Here is a 20,032-nt window from a genome sequence, read left to right as displayed (position 1 = left end):
GCCCGTTGAGCAGCCCCGGGGCCCGGGAGCGAGCCGTTACCCAGGGAGGTAGAAACTGAGAGGTAGAGTCAGAGAGTCACAGATAGGGACACATATATAGGGAAACAATAAACAGCAGTAGAGACAAGAGGAAGAGATAAAAAGACGCTGGGATCGAAAGGAAGAGAGAAGAGAGGCTAAAGACCGCGGGAGAGGCTGCCTTCCCATTCTCGAGGAACCTCTGGGCTACGCTTTCTACCTTCCGAGCTCCCTGTGAGGCAGTAGGAGTTGGGCAGCTCCGGCGTCCTTGCCGGAGACCCAGGATTTGTGTTCTGCCACACACTGCGAACAAGTGCCTTCCCCTCTCTGGGCCTCAGTCTCTCCATTTGTAGAAATGAGGGGGATCCTTGGGCTAGGTGGCCTCCGAGGTCCCCAGCAGCTGTAAAGTTTCGAATTACAGCTGCGGCGGCCAATCGCAGCCCCTGGAGTCAGCCTCCCTTCCCCGCGCGGCGAGGGCGCTGTCCCTGGCAGCCGCCTAAGAGGGGTCTCTTCGGCCCGGCTAGCCCAACTTCTGCCCTCCCTCCTTCTCACGGGAGCTGGCCACCAGCCTCTAGCAGTGAGCACCGAGTCCCGGCGCTCCTGGGGGCCGGAGAGCCTAACAGCGCCGCCTCCGCGGCTCCTGGCCAGGACTGGGGGGTGTGGTGTGGAGGGGGAGGGGCGCAGCAGGGGGAGGGGCAGAGCCAGGGGAAGGGGAGGGATGAGGAGGGGAGGCGCGGCGTGTCGTCCAACCTGCTGGCGAGAGGTGGGTGGTTGGCGGGGCAATGAAAAGGGCAGGCAAGGAGTTCCCCTCAAACTTTCAGCAACTCCTTAGGTCTTCGCTCTCGGGCCGGCGGCGAAAACAGCGGCAGCGCAGTCACGACGATGGCCCTGGGCAGAGAATGAGCGGAGTGTCTCGGGTCTGCTTTCCTGCTAGTCCTTCTGCCTGTCCACTCTTCCTTCTTGGCGTCTCCTCCTCCTCCTAGTCGTTGTCGTAGTCCACCTTCCTCCTCGCGAGCTTCGCATTCAGTGTCTACGAGTGTGGTCTCCGAGCGCTTTGGAAGGGCAAGCCCGAATCCGAATCCGAGAGCGCTGGAGAGGATCAGCGCGGCGCGGCGCACTGGCCAGGTGATCCACACGCACCCTCCGCCCCGGGCACGCTGTTGATCTCTTATCTATCTGACTGTCTTCCCCCGAGACCCTCCCAGACCCCCCGAAGTCCTTGGCAACTCCATCTAGGAAGAGACCCTCGGGACTTGCTGCGCATCCCCCAGCCACCAACTTCGACCGGGGCGCCCGAGGGGCCAGAAAGTTGCGGCGCGCCTGCGGGAAAGAGACACCAAGAGTCTCCCGACAGCAGGCTCCGTTAAACGCCAGTATAGCCAGGGATCTCCAAGCGCCCACTGCCGAGATGTCCGAGAAGAAGGATGGCAAGACCAGGGGAAGAGGCAAAAAGAAGGAACGAGGCTCGGGCCAGAAGACTGCGCCCCCGGAGGGCGGTGAGTGCCGACCCCAGAGACGCTCCCTCTCCGCCTCTCTCCTTTCCTCTCTTCCCTTCTCTTCTCCCGTCTTCGCTTTACTCCCATTGGGTCCCACCCTGCATTCCCCAGAGAACCCAGCCCAATCTAGCGAGCCGGCAGCGGGCAGGTTGCAGAAGCAGCGGCGGCGGCAGCGCATCCTGAAACCTGGAGCTGTCTCCATCTCCTCCTTCCTGCGGCCGGTGTGGGCGTGGGGCAGGGGAAAGGGCGAGGGCGAACTTAGGGGTCCCTGGCCCGACCTCTCCCTTACCTGGCTGCCCTCCGCCTCTCCAGCTCAAGATTCAAGCACTAAGAACTGGAAAGGTCCCCAGCCGGGGACCGACCTATTTTCCATCTTTAGAAACTGAGGCCCAGGGAAGGTAGGCAGGTAGTTAGAACCAAAGACTCGGGGCCGCTCGCTTCTGGTCTGTAGTTTTACTGCCTCCCCTTACTTGAATGCAGCATTTTCTCTTGAACAGTTCCTAGTAGAACCCGAGCCCTGAAATCAGGCCTCAGGAGATATTGAAGGAATAGTGTGGAGTAGATGGTGAAACCAATTGGACGGGCGCCGGCTGCCACCTAGTGGAGCCATCCGGAAAAGGTTGCCCAGAGTCCGAAAGTAGGCTTGGGACGAATGGAAGTGGACTGACTCCCCAGCAGTATGTATGCGTGTGTCAGGGATGGAGAGGAAGGGAAAGGACAACTGTGACTTGATGTCGGCTCTAGGGCGCAGGAGGGTCTCTGGCAGATGCATCGTTCGCCCTGGTTCGTTCTAACCAACCTACAGTTTTGATCAGCAGCTTAAAATTTTTTCAAGTCAGACTAGCAGATCACATCTCACCCCATCAGACTTCTCAGATAAAGATTTCCAGATTCCCCCAAATCTTGGTTGAGTCTCTTTCCTAAATCCATACGTATGCGCTCTCTTAAACTCACAAGGGAGTCTAACTCTTGATCTTCTTCTTTGGGGTGCCCAGCTGCCTCTTTTGATTAGGGCATGTCCTCCTGCTGGTTGAGTGATTGAAAATGGAAACTATTGGCCTCGGGGCCTTATTTTGACACCCTCTTGCTGTCCCTATGTTGGCTTCTACTTCCAGAGAGAGTAGCTGTCCTCCTGTCAGTCAGCCTCTGTTTAAAAATACATTGTTGGGTATCCTCCCTAGAACACATCCCCCCAACTTTGGAAGAATGAATGAATGAAGCATGTTTGAAGAAACTCTTTTTGAATGCGTGTTTTTCCTCTATAGATCCAAATGGTTGTAGTATTTGTTAGTCATTCTGACTCCATTTAGGGATTTCTTGGCAAAGATACTCGGGTGATTTGTATTCTTCATTGGCTCATTTTACAAATGAGATACTAAAGCAAACAGGTCCAATTGGTAGTATTTATTAAAGCCTTAATGAACTAGGTTCTCAGGGAAATGAAAACCTGGATCAAATAGGGTTTCTGGGATCCTTCACTCATAGTTTAAAAGTAGAAGACAGATTCAGAGGGACAGAACAATACAAAATGTGGGGAATGTAGAAGGCTCGACCTGTAATTTCATTTGAATGGGGGAAATTCTCAGTTTGGAAATTCCCTCTACCAATGAAGAACAGCAGTTCCTCTGTAACAACCATTTTGGCTGCCTAGACTCATAAAGTTTAAGTGAATTAGGGTTGCACTGCTAGTATCCAGCCAACAATCCTGAAACTAGGTTTTTCCTGACCCCCCTGACTAGTGGACTTTGAAGGTGAGGTCAGGCTATTCATTAGCCTCCACTGTACAATAACATTTGTTCTATGCACCAAATAATAGGTAACATTTGCATAGCTTTTTAAGATTTGCAAACCACTTTACAAAGATTTTCCAGTGATCTTGACTACCTCCTAAGAAGTAGGAGTTTTTTATTCATTTCTATTTTACAAATGAGAAAACTGAGGCTCACTGCTAGTAATTGTCTGAGCTTCATTTGAATTTCAGTCCAGAATTCTATCTATTATCCTCTTCAACTGCTTCTACACATCAAAGAAATTTAAAATCTTGTTAGGTGAGGCTTGTGGTGGAATGAAACTTGTCTGCCCTCCAGGAAGTCTGGAAAGGTGGGGTGGAGCCAGATACTAGAGGATATTGAAGGCCTAGAAAAGAGGTTGAAATTTAATCTGTAGAAAATGAGGCACCACTAAAGATTTTGGGAACAGCCAATGATGTCACTGGATTTTGTGGTCATATGGAATTACTTTGGCAAGGGCTTGAGGGTTAAATGATAAGACCTCTTTGAATGTTATATATATATGGAAAATGATAGTCTTTCTTCCATCTCCCATGTTTCCATGTCCTCCATAATCATCAGGAGGCAGCACTCTTATAAATTTATAGGAACTAAATGGGAAAGGACCTTCCAGATCATATGTACAAATAAAGGAGCATTTATTAATCACCTGTGTGCCAGGTACTGTGTCAAATAATACAGATATCTCCTTTTATAGAAGTGGAAATTGAGCTCCAAAGAAAGTTAAGTTTACTTGTCCAAAGTCATGGCTCTACAAAGAGATAGAATTCAAACAGCAAAACCATTGTTTTATTTCATCACATCACACAGTGCAGGAAGGGGGGGGGGGAACACAAATGGTGTCTTCATTGCCTATGTATATCCTCTCTCCTGGTAGTAAGCTCTGATCTTGCCCTAGTTAGTGTGTACTAATGCTGCTTTGTGGGGATAGGTGTGAGGTCCTCTTTAGAGTTCTATTGGATCCACAGATAGAATGCTTTAGATAGGATTGATTTGGAAGTACCCACTTTATCCTATTAGTCATTATCCTTATTTAGGAAAACTGAAATTTCTATGTATATGCCCATTATTTTGTTCTTAGCTTGGTTGTTTGAGAACACTTTGTCTACTCCTTTCAGTCACCCTATGTTAAGAGCTGTGATTATTCCCATTTTAGAAATGGGGAAACTGAGGCCCAGGGAAGTAAAGCAGCTTGTCCAAGATCATTCAAGTCCTCTAGAACCTGGCCTAGTATTATTTATTTTATATTCTGTTTTACAGCAATCTCTCAATAAGTATCCATCATTCCTAAAGGCATGAATTTACCAATTGGAATGATGTTCCTATTGCTTTCAAGTACTTTTTGGTTTCTTTAGCTGGTTTTTTGGTCTCCCTATCCTATAAAAATATGAGTATTCCCTAGGGCTCTTTATTCCCTAGGATTCTGCCCAGGGCTGGATTAGTTCTTATTTAGCAATCTCATTAGTTCTTCTAAAGTTATTATCTCTAGGTGGACAACTCCTCACTTCCACATCCTAGTCTGATTTAGCTAGCTTTCATCTCACTTTCTCACTAGTTTGTTGTGAGGAAGATACTGAGGAAATGAGAATTATTTGGACCTTGCATTATATTTATTCCCATTCATCCTAGTTTGCTTTAGTGGCTTAAAAGCTCCTTAATTAAGGATCTGCATTAATTTTTTTCTTTTTAAATTTCCAACAAATGATCCTGTATACAGTAGGTGCTTAAAAATTAATGAATTAAGGTTCAAAAGTGAATGTAGGAAACTTGGACACAATAGTTTTGGAGTCATAGTTATAAAATCTTGACTAATTGTTACTCAGATGATTTAGGGATCAAAGTTTGTTTGTTTTTTGTAAATAATAGCTTTTTATTTTCAAATATATATACAAAAATATATACAAAGATAGCTTTCAACATTCACCCCTGTAAAACCTGGTGATCCAAATTTTTCTCCCTCCATTCTCCCTACTCTCTCCCCTAGACAGCAAACAATCCAATATTATATTTTTACATTTTAGATCATAGCTTTTTTTTTTAATTCCCTTGTTTTACAGGTAAGGTAACTGAGTCCTGGGTGGAATAAGTGATTTGCCTAGAGTTTCCAGCTGGTGTGTCTCAGGCAAGAACCAAGGCCAGGTCTTTCTAATTTCAGACTCAGTCCTCTGTCCATTCCCTCATGCTGAACAGATAATTTAATCTCCAAATCTGTTGCTTCAGCTGTAAAATTTAAGGGGTCTCTGAGGTTTCATCCAAATCTACGACTTTGTAATACTATGAATGTTTACCTACCTCTTATGGCTGAATTACTGATAATAATAATTGTATCCATAAACACTGAATCACTGCCTCTAGATCCCCCACCCCTCCATGCCTTATTACAGCTCCTGAAACTGGATCAGCAGAAAGACATTCAGGCATTTATTGTCCTTGTATCCTAAAATAATGGTTCAAAACTTCCGGGAGAGTAAAAAGGAGCTCCACCGTACAGTGGGTCAGACAGAGTCGTGGTCATACAAACATCTGTTGAAAAGATGGAAGTTTCCATTGGCCTCTGTGTTTGATAAGGAAATCACTGGTGGCTAATTCTTAGTCTGATGCATTTCTGTCCCAGCATCTAAACCTGATTGGTATGTAGTTGTTTGGGATCATTACCGATTCTGTGATCTGGGTTTTAAATAGATCCCAAGCCCAACAATCACTGTTGCTTTAACTTTTAACCACATAGACATCTTTGACATATATTTTTCTGTACATCCCTACGACTCTGAAACACTCTGAATCTTTTGGATTCTGGGGTCTTCTTCAGATATCTTGATCTCTTGTGTAACTGAGGCAACTTCACTCTTCATTACTGAAAAGGCCAACTCCCCACCCCCCACTCTCCACAATGCTATCAAGCTAGATAGCTCCACTAGAGATACAATTCCTTTGATGCTTGGATGCTTGGTTGTTGTTGTTTCCCCTCAGTAATACTGGATTGGCTTTGTAAACAGCTTAGACTGGGTTAATTTTATCAAGCCTAACTCTGGAACAATTGTGTCCACACTTGCCCATAACCTGTTCAAACATTTGTAAGTACAAGGAATAGAAAAATGATAAATTTAGGCTTCCAAGTAGATAGAAACTGACAGCATGTTGTCCCCATGGCATCACTGATTTGGTCTTCTCCTTAAAGTAAATAGCAAGAACCAGGCATAATGGAATACCTAATGGGGCAGACAAAGCAGGACAGCATGATAGCAACTAAAGGGAAAGAAATATTGTTCAAGATTGGTGGGTGCTCTGCTTCAGTCTAAATACAAAAAAATCTGCAACCCCTTTGTTTTTCTCTTTGCTTAGTAAAAAGAAATAAGAGCTTACTATAATGACCTTATTGACAGAATGAAATATGAGCCATTTTGTAGAGGAAAAGGCCAGGAAGTGTTTGAGAGTAAGGAGCATATGTCACACAGCTTAAAAGTTTTCAGAACACTTTTTAACAACATAGCAACATAGGCCATCCAAATAGAGCCCATCCATTTTACAGATGAGAACTGAGGTCCTGAGGATTCAGGTGACTCATCTAAGTGGCTAGCCCAGGAGGTAGACTTGGAGTTTGGTTTTAGAATATATAAATGAGATTGGGATCTCAGTGCTCTCCCGGGATCATGGATAAGTCACTTTCCCTCTCGTAGCCTTAGTTTCCTCATAAGTAAAATGAATTGGTCCGAATAAATGACTTTTATTCACCTCTAGTTAAAGGTCATTTATTCTGACCAATTCATTTTAAAATGAATTTTAAAAATACAAGAAAGAAAAAGCAAGCAAAAAAACAAAGGGTGAAAACATTGTCTGATGAAAACACTAGATTTTGATTCATAGTCGATATCCATAGTTCTCTCTGGATACAGACGGCATTTTCCATCCCAAGTCTATTAGAATTGTCTTGGATCACCACATTGCTGAGAAGAATTATGTCTATCATAGATGATCATCACATAATCTTGCTTTTATTGTGTATAGGATTTCCTGGTTCTGCTTACTTCACTCAGCATCTATTGCTGTAAGTCTTTCCAGGCTCTTCTGAAACCAGTCTGCTCATCATTTCTTATAGAACAATAATATTCCATTTCATTCATATATCATAACTTATTTAGCCATTCCCCAATTCATGGACATCCACTCAATTTCTATTTCCTTGCCACAATAAAAAGAGCTGCTACAGTTTTGCATATTTGGGTCCTTTTTCCAGTAGAGGTCATTTTTAACTCTGGCTGTGCTAGGTTTAAAAAAAATATATTGTTGTTAAACACCAAACTGCTTCCATAGAAGTTTTCTTATTTATTATTTCCAAAGCAAAATTGAATTATCATTTTGGAGCTAGAAATGGCTTTCAAGATTTTGTTACTTTAGCTTACAAATAGATGAAAGAGGGGAAGGGATTTCTAATGGGTTACCAGCAGAGCATGGGCCAGAACTCATAATGGGGTAATAGATATAGTATTAGAAGTAGAGTTAGTAAGACCTGCATTCAAATATTGATTTAGACCCATATTAGCTATGTGACTCTTATTATCAAATTCTTTAACCTCTCTGGGCCTCAGTTCTCTCATTTGTAAAATAAGGTGGTTGTCTTCCAAGGTCCTTTTCAGTTTTCAATCCATGATCTCAAAATAACAATTCCTAATCTAGGAAAATTCCTGGGTGATCTTGATAGTTAGAAATGAACTTTTCAGAAATGGATCATAATGATTTTCATCATAAAACTAGCTAAGAAAACATAATACTTGTTTGATTTTTGTTTGCATGTATAAAATGATTTGACACAATTTTGAAGTGTTATCACTTTGAAATACCAAATTTATTATCCATAGAAATACAATGAGTAAGCATATCTATCCATGACTCTAAGTATCAGTTTTACGTGGGCTAGATGTAGTCAAGGAATTTTAGGCTGGGAAAATGAAACTGGTCACATTGGCAGGTACCACTGCAATGTCTGAAGATAGTAATTGTCTCTAGTATGTGGATTCCATAATATGTCACTAGGGGAGTATATGGGCAAGATCTATAGTACTGGATATTTATACCTAGATGGCTGAGTTGTGATTGGAGGGCAGAATTGGTGAGATTTACAATCCATTATAATATGTATAATAGGTACCAATTGCATCTTCCAATTAGAGTCTTCTCTTTGAGACCTAATTACTCTGTGTAACCCTGCATTGTAAAAACTGTAGTCACACTTTCCCTTATTAACAATTCTCTGCTTACTTCCACAATGACAGTCAGTAACATACTTATAAAAATCTGTGTTGAACTTTGTGCAAATAATGAAAGTCAAGCAAGGCTCAGCATAACTTTATCTTTGACAGAAACCTCTTGAGATTTATAAGTTATGAGAAGGTTTTGAAACTCGAGCTCCTAGTAACACTTGAGTTGATGTTTAAACTGAGTTTATCACATGGACTTCATTGTACTCCTCTTGAGGGATGCCTTGAGATGTAAGTTAGAAAAAGATGTATATTTGAAAAAAAAGTATGTTAGTAAAAGTGGGTATTAGTGAGATTTCCAAAGGGGAGGATAGTTGCTGTCTTTTTGTCTGATGTAATGGGATAGTCTCCTGCCTTCTTGGCTTTGTGCAATAAGGTGCAGGTGCAGGAATGTAAATTATCCTTCTCTTTCCCCCTCATCCCTCTTTGCATCTCCCATATGATCCAAACCAGGATGAGGAGGGGTTGGGTTTCTGGAAGGGAAATCAGTGTTTTATTAACATCAGAGCTATAACTGGGGGAAAGGTTTAAAGAAGGGATGTGTGGGAACTCTGCTGGGATGTGACCATGAAGAGAGAATGCTTAAGAAGCCATGAAGTGCTGTCATTCTTAAAAAACTGAGTATTTGGGAGGGGGGAATATAGAAGAGAAGTTGCAGGAACTTTGGACGGAGAGAAAGAAATACATCTCAGGATAGTACCTTTGCAACCTCTATATTTCATCACTTAGGAACAAAATCCATATACCCTAATTACAATTCTGTCTAGCATTCCAAATGGAACCATCCTGGGTGTGATTATAATCATAGGCTAAGTTGTTCATATTCTATTATGACAGAAAAAAACAAATTGAAGACCAGTACTTGTTAAGAATTATTTGGGTTGTTCAGAAGGGACAGACCTACATCTTCTTTATGCTCTCCTTAACCCTGGAACATGGCTTTCTTTGTCATGTGGGAAAAGGATTTTGGGTAAACTTATTTTGGTAAGAGAGAAGTCCATTGGGTGAAGCTATGGCTGGCTGGTGTGGTAGGAGGCAAAACCCTTGGGTGCTTACTGGAATGGAAAAATGGAACTGCTCAGAGCCATCACCAGCAGAGTTTTATGCTCTAACCAGATGGAAGAAATGAGAGTAATGATGATAATAATAATAGAGATGATGGAGATATTGATGATGATAACATTTGCAAAGCACTACATATAACATATATGTGTAGTGCTTTGCAAATATTAAATCACAAATATGTATTCTCCTAACAATCTTGTGAAGTAAATGCTATAATTATCTCCATTTGGCAAATGAAGAAACTGAGAATGATAGAGGTTAAGTGATTTTTAGCTCATATCTTCCTGATTTCAAGTCCATCTCTATCTATGATGCTGCCTAAGAGCCTGGGAGCATTTTAAAACAAAGCAAAACTTAGCTTCATCAGGAATTAATTTTGGAGCCTCAAAACCTATTTAAATTAATGCTTTCCCACTGGAATTCTTAAAAGGTCCATGTTCTTTCTCCTGCACCATTAGAATATGTATGCAGAGCATGGATAGGGAAATATACGTATCTATAGGGAAATTTATGTATGTAAGTGTATATACACATACACACATACACACAATCTATCCATAGTTACATCCATATCCATAACAGTTCCATGTTATGGGGATAAAACCAAAAATCAATATTAATTCTAAGTTCCCTTTCCACTGTAATTCTATAATCCAATTAGGTAACATGGTGGATTGTACACTGGATATGGAGTCAGGAAGACCTGAATTCAAATCATACCACACAAATTTAATAGCTCTTTCTTCATCTGCAAAACAGGGGAAATAATAGCCCCTACCTATTATTGTTATGAGAATCAAATGAGATAATGATTTTAAAGTGCCAGGCACACAGCAGGAGCTTAATAATTGCTTGCTTTCCTTCTTCCTTCCCCTTAATCTGTGAAATCTTTAAGAGCAGTGACTAACTTTTCTTTCTTTTTATCTCCAGAGCTCAGCATAGCTCCAGCTGTTTGCGGAGCAATTAGTAGATCTTTGTGGATTGACCCTCTGTAATCCGGTGATTTGTGTTTGGTATATCTGAGAGTGTCATCAGCCCATTTCACTCAGAACAAAGTGGCCCTTGGAAAGCCATTGTTTTTGTTTCTTCTCTTATCTAGATTACTGTTAACTTGGGCTGGGTTTTTGAGCTGCATTGATCAGCCTGGGTAAAAGATAAGGACCCAGCGATTCTTAGGAACTACTGGATGACCTTGGGCAAACATTCCCCATCCCCACTGTCTTCTGCAAATTCCAGACTTGAAAATGTCTATTGCTCCTTCCAAGCCATCCCTCTGTGTCTCCATGTGTTTATTTCTTTCAGCTGGCTCTTGCCTTTGTCACCTTTCGTGTCCTGCAGAGGGCGCTCAAGGAGCACCTCGCTTCCTCCTCCCTGATGAAAGTTCATGTCTTTGATGTTGAAAGAGCCTGGGATAAGGCAGGTTGAAAACTTCCAGGACTCGTGTAGGTCATCCAACCCAGGGGTCCTCATTTTGCACTGAGGAAATTGACATGCTAAGGGTAGGAGGGGAGCGCATGATTTGTGCAAAGTCATACTGAGCCCTGCATCTGATGAGCATATGAAAGTCTAATCCACCTAGATTGCAGAATCACATAGCTAAAAAGTCAAATAGCATTTTCAAAATAGCAAATTCTAAACTTTCATTATCCTCCATGTTGGAAATGGAACACATTTTTAACTTCCAGCATCCTTTCTGTCACCCAGCATCTCATCCTGAGTCAGTCACCTTAAGGTGCCTGACTCCCTCACCCAATGGATTATCAGATATTGAAACCTTAATCGTACTAGGCATTTAACAATATTTGTTCAGGTGAGTCTCAAGTTCTTAGGCTTACTTCTGCTCATTGCATTTTAATTGTCTCTGAAGCACTTTACTGAAACTCTCCAATGAATATCCCCATCATTATCCCTGTTCTAAGGCCATTTCTATTATTTTGAGGGTTGCAAAGTACTTTCCTCACAATTAGTCTTGTGATACAGTTCTGACCTGATCATCCCTGTTTAACAGATGAAGAAACTGAGGCACAGATTGATTAAGTAACTTGGCTCTGAGTCACTTATGTAAGCATCAGCTTCAGATGTCATAACCAAGTCTCCTTCCACCTTCCCAGTCTGTTTCCTCTTACGGTAAATAGCAGTGACTCCATCTTGGGCATCCTATGCAAACTCAGGCAGAAATGACAGGCAAGAAAGTCTCTTATGAGAAGCTTGAAATAAGTCAGTGACAAGTCCTAAAATAAAAGGAAAAAATAGATTCGTGCTTATTTATAGCTGTGATTTCCACTGGATACTCTGCTTTCTCCATCCTCTGAAGGAAAGTCCCCACAAGGAATAATTGGGACATTCTGAAGTCTGGACTGGACCTCTTGGGTTCATGTTCTACCAGATTGCTCTAATACAGTGACAGGCAGCACCATCTGTTTAGAGTTTTCCTATATGTCCTTTGATTCCCCTACAATCTTTGTCGCCACCTGAGAGTGAAACCCACTACTACTCTCCTTGACATTTTAAAAGTGTGAGCTGTGGGGAACTGTGACCCAACTCTTTTGACAGCTGCTTCAAGAACAGGAAGGTCTCTGCGCATATTTGATAAAAGTAAATCCTAGGGGTTTTGCCAACCTGTATCCACCTTTTAGTTCCACAGTCCCAGCAGGCTGGTAGCTACCTCTCAAAGACCTTCAGGGATCAGAGAGATGGGAAAGACAGACTAGGTTTGATTTTTTTTTTTTGGATGACATCATTGGTGCTGAATGAAAGATTTTTACACAATGTATCTATGAGAGCTTTGTAAAGACAGAATGAGGCAAGATCACTGAAAGAACAGAGCATTGGGTTCTCAGTCAGGAAAATGTAGCTTCAGTTCTGGTTGTGGTGTTAATTAGCTGAGGATGGGAGGGTGTTTTGAATTTGATTAGGTTTAAATCCTTTGCTTGCTACTTCCTACCTCTGTGGCTTTGGTTAGGTCACTTCTCTCTGAGCCTCAGTTTCCTCATTTATAAAATGGAGGGTCATAGTAGATACCTTTTCAATTCTCTTCCAGCCTCTGATCTTTGGTTGATTCAATTAATATCATTCAAGTTCCTCATCTTGAAAATGGAAATGATAATGTCTGTAATACCTCTCTCCTTGGCTTGTGATGAAATTCTAATGAGGCAAAGCACATTTCAGGTTTTAATGAATAACACTATAATACTGAATTTTATTATTATTGTTATCACTGCTCTTAACAGTATTGTTATTTGCAACTTTACAAGATGTCTGATCAAGCAGAGGTATCTAAATGGTGTCAAATTCATTCTTGGTGACCTAGAACTCAGGTAGTCAGGACATGAGTCTAATCTAAAGCACAGAAGGGAATCCAGGGAAATGCAGGTGCTTCCTCTTTTCTATCACTAAAAAGCAATTCCTGGCTTCATTGCAATTTGTTAGGAACTTGAATATCCAAAATAATACTATACAACAAAAACAATAACAACTACTATGATGATAACAGATTAAGTTGTTTGTCCAGAGTCACACAGTTAGTAAAGTTTTGTCTGAGATCAAATTTGACCTCAGGATTTGCTGATTTCACTTGCAGAGGACCATCTTCTCTAGCACTCTCCAGCTGTATTTAGCAAGACAATCCTATTTCTGTAGAAGACTTTAGAGACCACCATGGTTGGGGGCAGTGTGTTTAACAATTACTGGCACTTTGTTTCTAGACTCTGAAAAACTTAGTTTTTCTCAGGGCCATCTGAATGCACCTCAACACAAACTGTGTTAGCATGAACAGAAATTGTATTCATATTGTTTGGGTCACGTGTGATTTCATGAATGTGAGGAATTCCTGGTTTGGAAACTCCATCAACAAATTTGTTCAGGTTCAGTTGTGTCTGACTCTGGTGACCTTTGAGGTTTTCTTGGCAAAGATCCTGGAGTGTTTTGCCATTATCTTCTCTAGCTCATTTTACAGATGAGGAAACTGAGGCAAACAGAATTAAAGCCAGATTTGAACTCAGGAAGATGAATCTTCTTGATTCCAGGCCCAGAATGCTATCTATTGCAAATTTATAATTGCCCATTAATAAACATAATGGGTGTTATTTAATACTTTGGGGTACCAGTATAATTGTATGGGATGTGGGAAAGAGATGTATTTCCCTTGAGAATGTCTGCCTGATGACAGCAAGAAGATAAACTGACAGGCAGAGGATGAAAATTTGTTCCCTTCTCCTCAACCCCTCTTCCCCCCCTGCAACAGCTTTGTCTTTGTAAAGACAGTAGGTTCAGAGAATGAAGAGTCCAGGATATACAGGATTCATTGTATTCAACAGTTAATTCCACATAAGAGGTTCTTGGGCCAGAGTACATCTTAGGTCATAGGCATTAAAACAACAACAACAATAACAACAACAACAATAGAAAGAAGATAAAACCATTTGGAAACAGAAAGAGATGCTGATCATCCCTGCCATCTTGTCTGCTACTGAAACAGTCCTGACAATGCCTTCAGAAAGTCAATAGAAGATAAGTTTACATCTCGATATTACTAAACTACAAAAGGCAGTCACTTGATCCATTCTGGCTATAGTTCTCAGAACATTAAACAGAAGATAATAATAAATAACAGGATGATGACTTATCTTGGTGGCTGTTTCTGTCTTTCATCTGAAAAAAAGTAAGAGTGAGATGACAGTGAAAATAATAATTATAATTAATATGCTTATAATGATAATTCAAATGATTAGAAGCATAATTAACATAACATTGTAATGATTCAAATTTGTTATGTTTTCTGGTTGACAAATGACTTGTATAATTAACTTATTAATAACTTGGTGTTATGGAATAGGAGCAGTTTCCCAAATCAGCATCCACAGGTGAGAATTCTGGTCCTGCTTGATTATGATCAGACATAAGTCTGCACAATCCCCTTGTATGTGACTTGAAGGGTTATGCATACTCTGCAACGTCTCAATTGATTCTCACAACTACCCTATGAGAAAAATGTTAGCATTGTTCCCATTTTATAGATAAGGAAACTGAGACCCAGAAAGAATAAGTGATTCACACACAGAACTAGTGAGTGATGTAAGGTAGAATATGAATTCAGGTTTTCTTCACTGGAGTTTTAGCACTCTATATTCATTATTCCATAAATAATATTGCTAGGTGGTATAGTATGTAGTGTCTTGACACATTTCCTAGAGTCAGGAAGACCTGAATTCAAATCCAGGCTTTAAAGTCTTACTAGTTATGTGACCTTGGTCAAGTCCTTTAACAGATCAGCCTCAGTTTCCTCATCTATAAAATGAGAATAATAATAACATCTGCTTCTTGGGGTTGTTGTGAAATGTTAGTCAATGCTGAGAGAGGGAGGGAAAGAGGGAAAGGAGGAAATGAAGACAGTCATTCTCCACTGTTTTTACATCAGAAATATGACACTCATAAATATTAAGTGACTTGTACAAGGTCACATAGAACTGTGGTCCAGTATGACCTTTAAAATTTCTGGTTTTTTACATAGCAATAGCGATGGAGAAAACAGGCAGATTTTTTTCTTCCACATTGTCAATTCAGTTAAAAAGAAGGTGAAAAAAGTCTTGATCTCTCTTCTGTGTCAATCATTGTGGATGGTATTGAGGCCACAGAGACAAGCATCAATTCTATGACCAAAGCATCTAGTTCAATACCCTTTATCTTATAGAGGAAGAGAGATTGAGGCCCGAGGAAGGTGTGGGACTTTTCACCTCAACAGAAGCCAAGCTGATGCTTTTTAATAAAGAGAGTATGCTTGGCTAAGGTATTTCACAAATTTCATAACCACCCTTGAGAAAATAATGGAAATAACAGATTCCCCAGGTTTTTCTATTTCAGAGTTTTTTTATTCTGTGGAAGAAGACATTGAGAGAAAGAGGCTTGCCATGGTCATAGAGATGTTTTGTGGCAAGACTGGAACTGTCACTCAAAGATCTTGTTCCAGGACACTGATTTTTAATTTTGTTTTATTCTGGTAGGATTTTTTATCCTAAATTTTGAGCCAGTTATACTATCCTTCATCCTTCAATACTTTGTCTGGTGGTTTCTATAGTAACTTTGAGATCTTTCTCAGTGGCTCCAGCAAGCCCCTCAGAAGGAAAAAATAGCAACCATATGATGTTTGAAGGCAACCTAGCCATTACATTGTCATTTGATGCAGTGGTGCTAGGAACTGGGCTCAGATTCCAATTTCTTCATCTGAAATGGAGATCACAGGGATACCAACCTCCTGGGGTGCTCATGAGTTTCACTGTGTTTTGAGTTTTTGAAGAGACTGTCAGTTATCCTCAGATGACCCCTTCTAATACTTATAATTCCTGAGCTTCCTTGGCATTTCCATTTTTCTAAAGCAAGAGGATGATCCCGCTTCAGGTCATTTGGAATTGTGTCAAACTGAGTTGTGTTACTCTGAAGAATCTCCCCAATAAGATGGCTGGACAGCTCTGTGCTTCTAGGTCTCCCAGATACAGAGATGGACAACTGCTGTGGAACCGCTTCATTGCAGGGAGCCTATGCAATATTGTATATTGAGAAGTCAGCAGAAAGAAAATGTGTGCTCCTATAAAAATCCTGCTGCCCTAACCATTCTCCAAATTCATACAAATGGCACCTCAGGCTTCTTCCCAGAGGGAGGTGAAAGCTCTTTTTAAACACAGTATGCAGAGGTACATCTTATGCTAGCAAAGACCATGGCATGGGGCCAAGAAGACAAATGTTTTAATTGATTGGTAGGATGGATTGAACACACAAAAAATGCTGAAACCAAGTTCCATCATTTCTAGAGCTATAAAAGTAGCAAGCTATTGGGTCATCAGACTTTAAAATGACTGAATGTCACTATCCTTGCTTCTTTTTGCATCTTTCTCAGTCTCTGAGAAAATTTGGGGAAAAGAGTTTCATTAACCCATATATAAAGGCCAGTGGGAAGATCAGAATAGAACTGATGTAAGCTAAGCAGCCATGCTCAATTAGAATTATGTAAAGTGGAAAAGTCTTTGGAGGAAGTTTGCGCTCAAAACTTAGGAGTGATATTAACACCCAGAAAAAGTCTAGATAACAATTAAGTGATTCCGCCCATTTCTGAGAGTCATTCAAATATGGCAAATTAGGCTTGCATAGACACTGGTTAGTGAACATCTATAATGAAGTAAGCTGGTCTGAATGGGACCTTCAAGAAATATAAGTGAGTTAGAGAGCATTGTTTTGGTACATGACAAGAAAGCCCTTTCCCCAAGTCAATCTTACATATTTCAGGGTTGGGAAGGGATGATAATATGACTTGGGCCATTGCCAGAACATCAGTAGTCCCTAAGCATTTAGTCATTGGAATTCCCATGGGAACAGTCTTGAAATATCAGATAATTCAGAACATAATGCAAGTCTATACTGAGGTTCTTAGCATTCTAGTTGTATGGGTTGAATCAGTTAATATATTTTTTCCTCTTTGGTGTCAGGCTATGTTTGTAGATGCAATGCAGTCTAGCAACAATTAAACACCTATTATGTGCTTTTGTCAAGTGATAAAAATACAACACAATAAAATAATCAGTCATTAAGAAGCTTATACTTCATTAAGATAGTGTCTCTCTCTCTCTCTCTCTCTCTCTCTCTCTCTCTCTCTCTCTACATATATATATATATATATATATACACACACACACACACATACTCTTTTAAGCTAGGGTAATGATAATGACAATGGTGTGCATGTGTGTGTGAGTGTGTGTTTACACATACACATTTATCCTTACATACACATGTTCATACTTGTATATTATGTATGTATATATATTTCATTACCCCATTCAATTGCAAAAAGCATTAATTTTATCCATCCATTCATTAATCTGTACAACATTGAATTTAAAGAGAGATTAGAGAGTGATTCATCCTAAGATTGTTTCTATCTGAATTCTCTTGAAAAGGACAAGAATGAAATAATAGTGGTAACAACAACATCAATAATAATAATATGAAAATGACTTTTGACTGAGGCCTTTTTCATATATTGGAAGTCTAGGAAAGACCCAAGTGTAAGGAGAAAACAGAAAATTTAATGTCCATATATTTTCTATTTTGACACAATAATGTCAAAATCAGTTGACATGGAATATGGCATTTCCCAAGCCCCTTAAACCTATTATTCTACTCAGCTCTAAGCCCATTTTCATCCTTTCTCAATGAAACTGAGTGGTTTCCAGGTAAAAGAAGTACATCTCACTCCAAAACATTGTATTAATTGCTCAGTGCCTCAGGATGGCAGCCAATGATAGGGCCTCCCTGAGAAATAAATCCAGTCTTTTCATCTCACAGAAGCTTTTCCAATTTAAAAAGACTTTGTATTGTATTGTATTATATTGTAAATATAAAATGAACACAAATTAAAAAATGAAGACTGTGCTTTGCCTTTGAACTCAGAGGTCACATTGGACCAATGGATAAAGGTAATACTTGGAAATACTTCTTTTCCAGGCAAACACATCAATCATAAGTCTATCAGAGATAAAACTAAAGTTGTACATGTGACTTAGTGGCATCATGAAGTCAAAACCAGTAGAAAGGAAACTTTCAGTATAATTCATAGTTTCTAATTCAATAAAATAGACCACAATGGTTGTTATAACAACATAACAACAAACAAAACAAAACAATATTAATGAACCATAGGTTCCATTATACCAAAACAGTTATGGAAAGGTGAATAGTTCTTTGATAATAAGGATAGATATTTTTTATAGATTTTTTTAGGGAACATTATAAACATATAAAAAACTTGCAGAAATATATAATCTTAACATTAAACAGAAGCAGATCATATACCTCTCATAGCTATGAGTAGGAGATAATCAACTCTTTACCAACTAAGGCTAGAGACAATTACAAAAGATAAAATTAGATAACTTTGATTACATGAAAAGGAAATGCTTTTGGAATAAACAGACAATTCTCCAAATGCTACTCATATTAATGTTTGCCTTCAGAGACAACCTATAAAATGGCTAAGATTCAAGAGGGGAAGCACCTTTTGGTGCTCTCTGGATGAAAACCACATGAACAAATAGTTGAATCAGACAAACTTGGTTACAGAAATGGAGGGTGTCTATAATATTGCTATAAGACGACCAGAAAGTACAGAAGGACCTATACTTAATGACTGCTACCGAGTGTTCAACGGACAAGTAGACACTGTGTATTACATCACTGGGAATTTCAACCAATGCACACGTACTTAATAATCAAATCAAATATCTTTAATTGTAAACCAGAAGCTGTTTGTCAATCATAAACTGTTAGCAAATTCCCATATGATAAAGAATAACCTCTGATAATTTGGGCGAACAGAACAAATAAATTACAGTGGAACTGGAACACTGTGATTATCAAAAATGTTACAAACAACCAGAAATAACATTGTATCATAAAGATATATCATAAACTATGTTTTCAGGAGATGTTGCTATTCTGAATGTTCAACCTCAAAATTATACAGAATGAAGGGCTTATAAAACTTGAGATTTAGAAGAAAGCAAAACTATGTGAATGGACTTCATATACATATATGTACATATACATGTATACATAAATAACAACACATATATACATGTATATAACTAGTTATAATACTATAGGTAGCACAGTGGGTAGAGCACTGGCCTTACAATCAGGAACACTCGTCTTCCTGAGTTTAAATCACAGAAGTCACAGACACTCACTAGCTGGGTGAGCCTGGGCAAGTCACTTAACTCTCTCATTTCCCATCTCTTAAATGAACTGTCAAACCACTCCAGCATCAACCCCCAAATGGGGCCATGGTGGATGTGACTGAAACAACCCAACAACATCAAAAACAATTCAATGATAAAGATATGTTTTAGATTGAGAGTTTATTCATATCTATGTATATATTGTAGAATAGGAACTTGATCCAGGACCATATGCAATCAAAATTCATTCTATATAAGATAAGAAGAATGAGGAAAACTATCAGGAAACCACCATTTTAATAATAGTTCCTATTTGTAGGGTTTATAAAAATCTTTTTACAGTGGCTTACCCTATATGGAAAAGAATAGGAATTTCATTATTAGTTTCTTGATTCTAGCCCTAGAAGAGAGATGGCTGCAGGACATTTGGACAAATGATGGAGAGGACATGAGGACATGAAAAGTACTTGAGGATCTTCTTGGGCCCAGAAGCAACTTCCCATTTCCCCCTCCTTTGTCTTTCTCAATTGTTGTTCCCTCAAGGTCTAGATCTTTCTGGGCTCATTATTTCCAGAACTGGTACCTTTCCTTCAATATCAAATACCCCTGGCATCCTTCACTGTGGTTATTCTAAAACTCACTGTATACTGATGGGATGCTTCTAGGCCTCCGTGGGTTTATAG

The 20,032-nt window shown here is 40.0% G+C and overlaps 1 protein-coding gene across 2 annotated transcripts in view; it reads left to right on the top strand.

Annotated features, from left to right (window-relative positions):
* Positions 1-820: 820 nt before the first annotated feature.
* NRG1 (neuregulin 1) overlaps positions 821-20,032 on the top strand; it is a 213,078-nt gene continuing 193,866 nt past the window's right edge. For both annotated transcript variants that reach the window (XM_051965508.1, XM_051965509.1), the window contains exon 1: positions 821-1,514. In XM_051965508.1, the coding sequence (XP_051821468.1) occupies positions 1,427-1,514 (88 nt within the window). In that variant the 5' untranslated portion in view covers positions 821-1,426. The remainder of the gene's footprint in view (positions 1,515-20,032) is intronic.

This window comes from Antechinus flavipes, chromosome 6 (assembly GCF_016432865.1).
Source record: "Antechinus flavipes isolate AdamAnt ecotype Samford, QLD, Australia chromosome 6, AdamAnt_v2, whole genome shotgun sequence".
NCBI lineage: Eukaryota > Metazoa > Chordata > Mammalia > Dasyuromorphia > Dasyuridae > Antechinus > Antechinus flavipes.
This window is presented reverse-complemented; position numbering and strand designations above follow the sequence as displayed.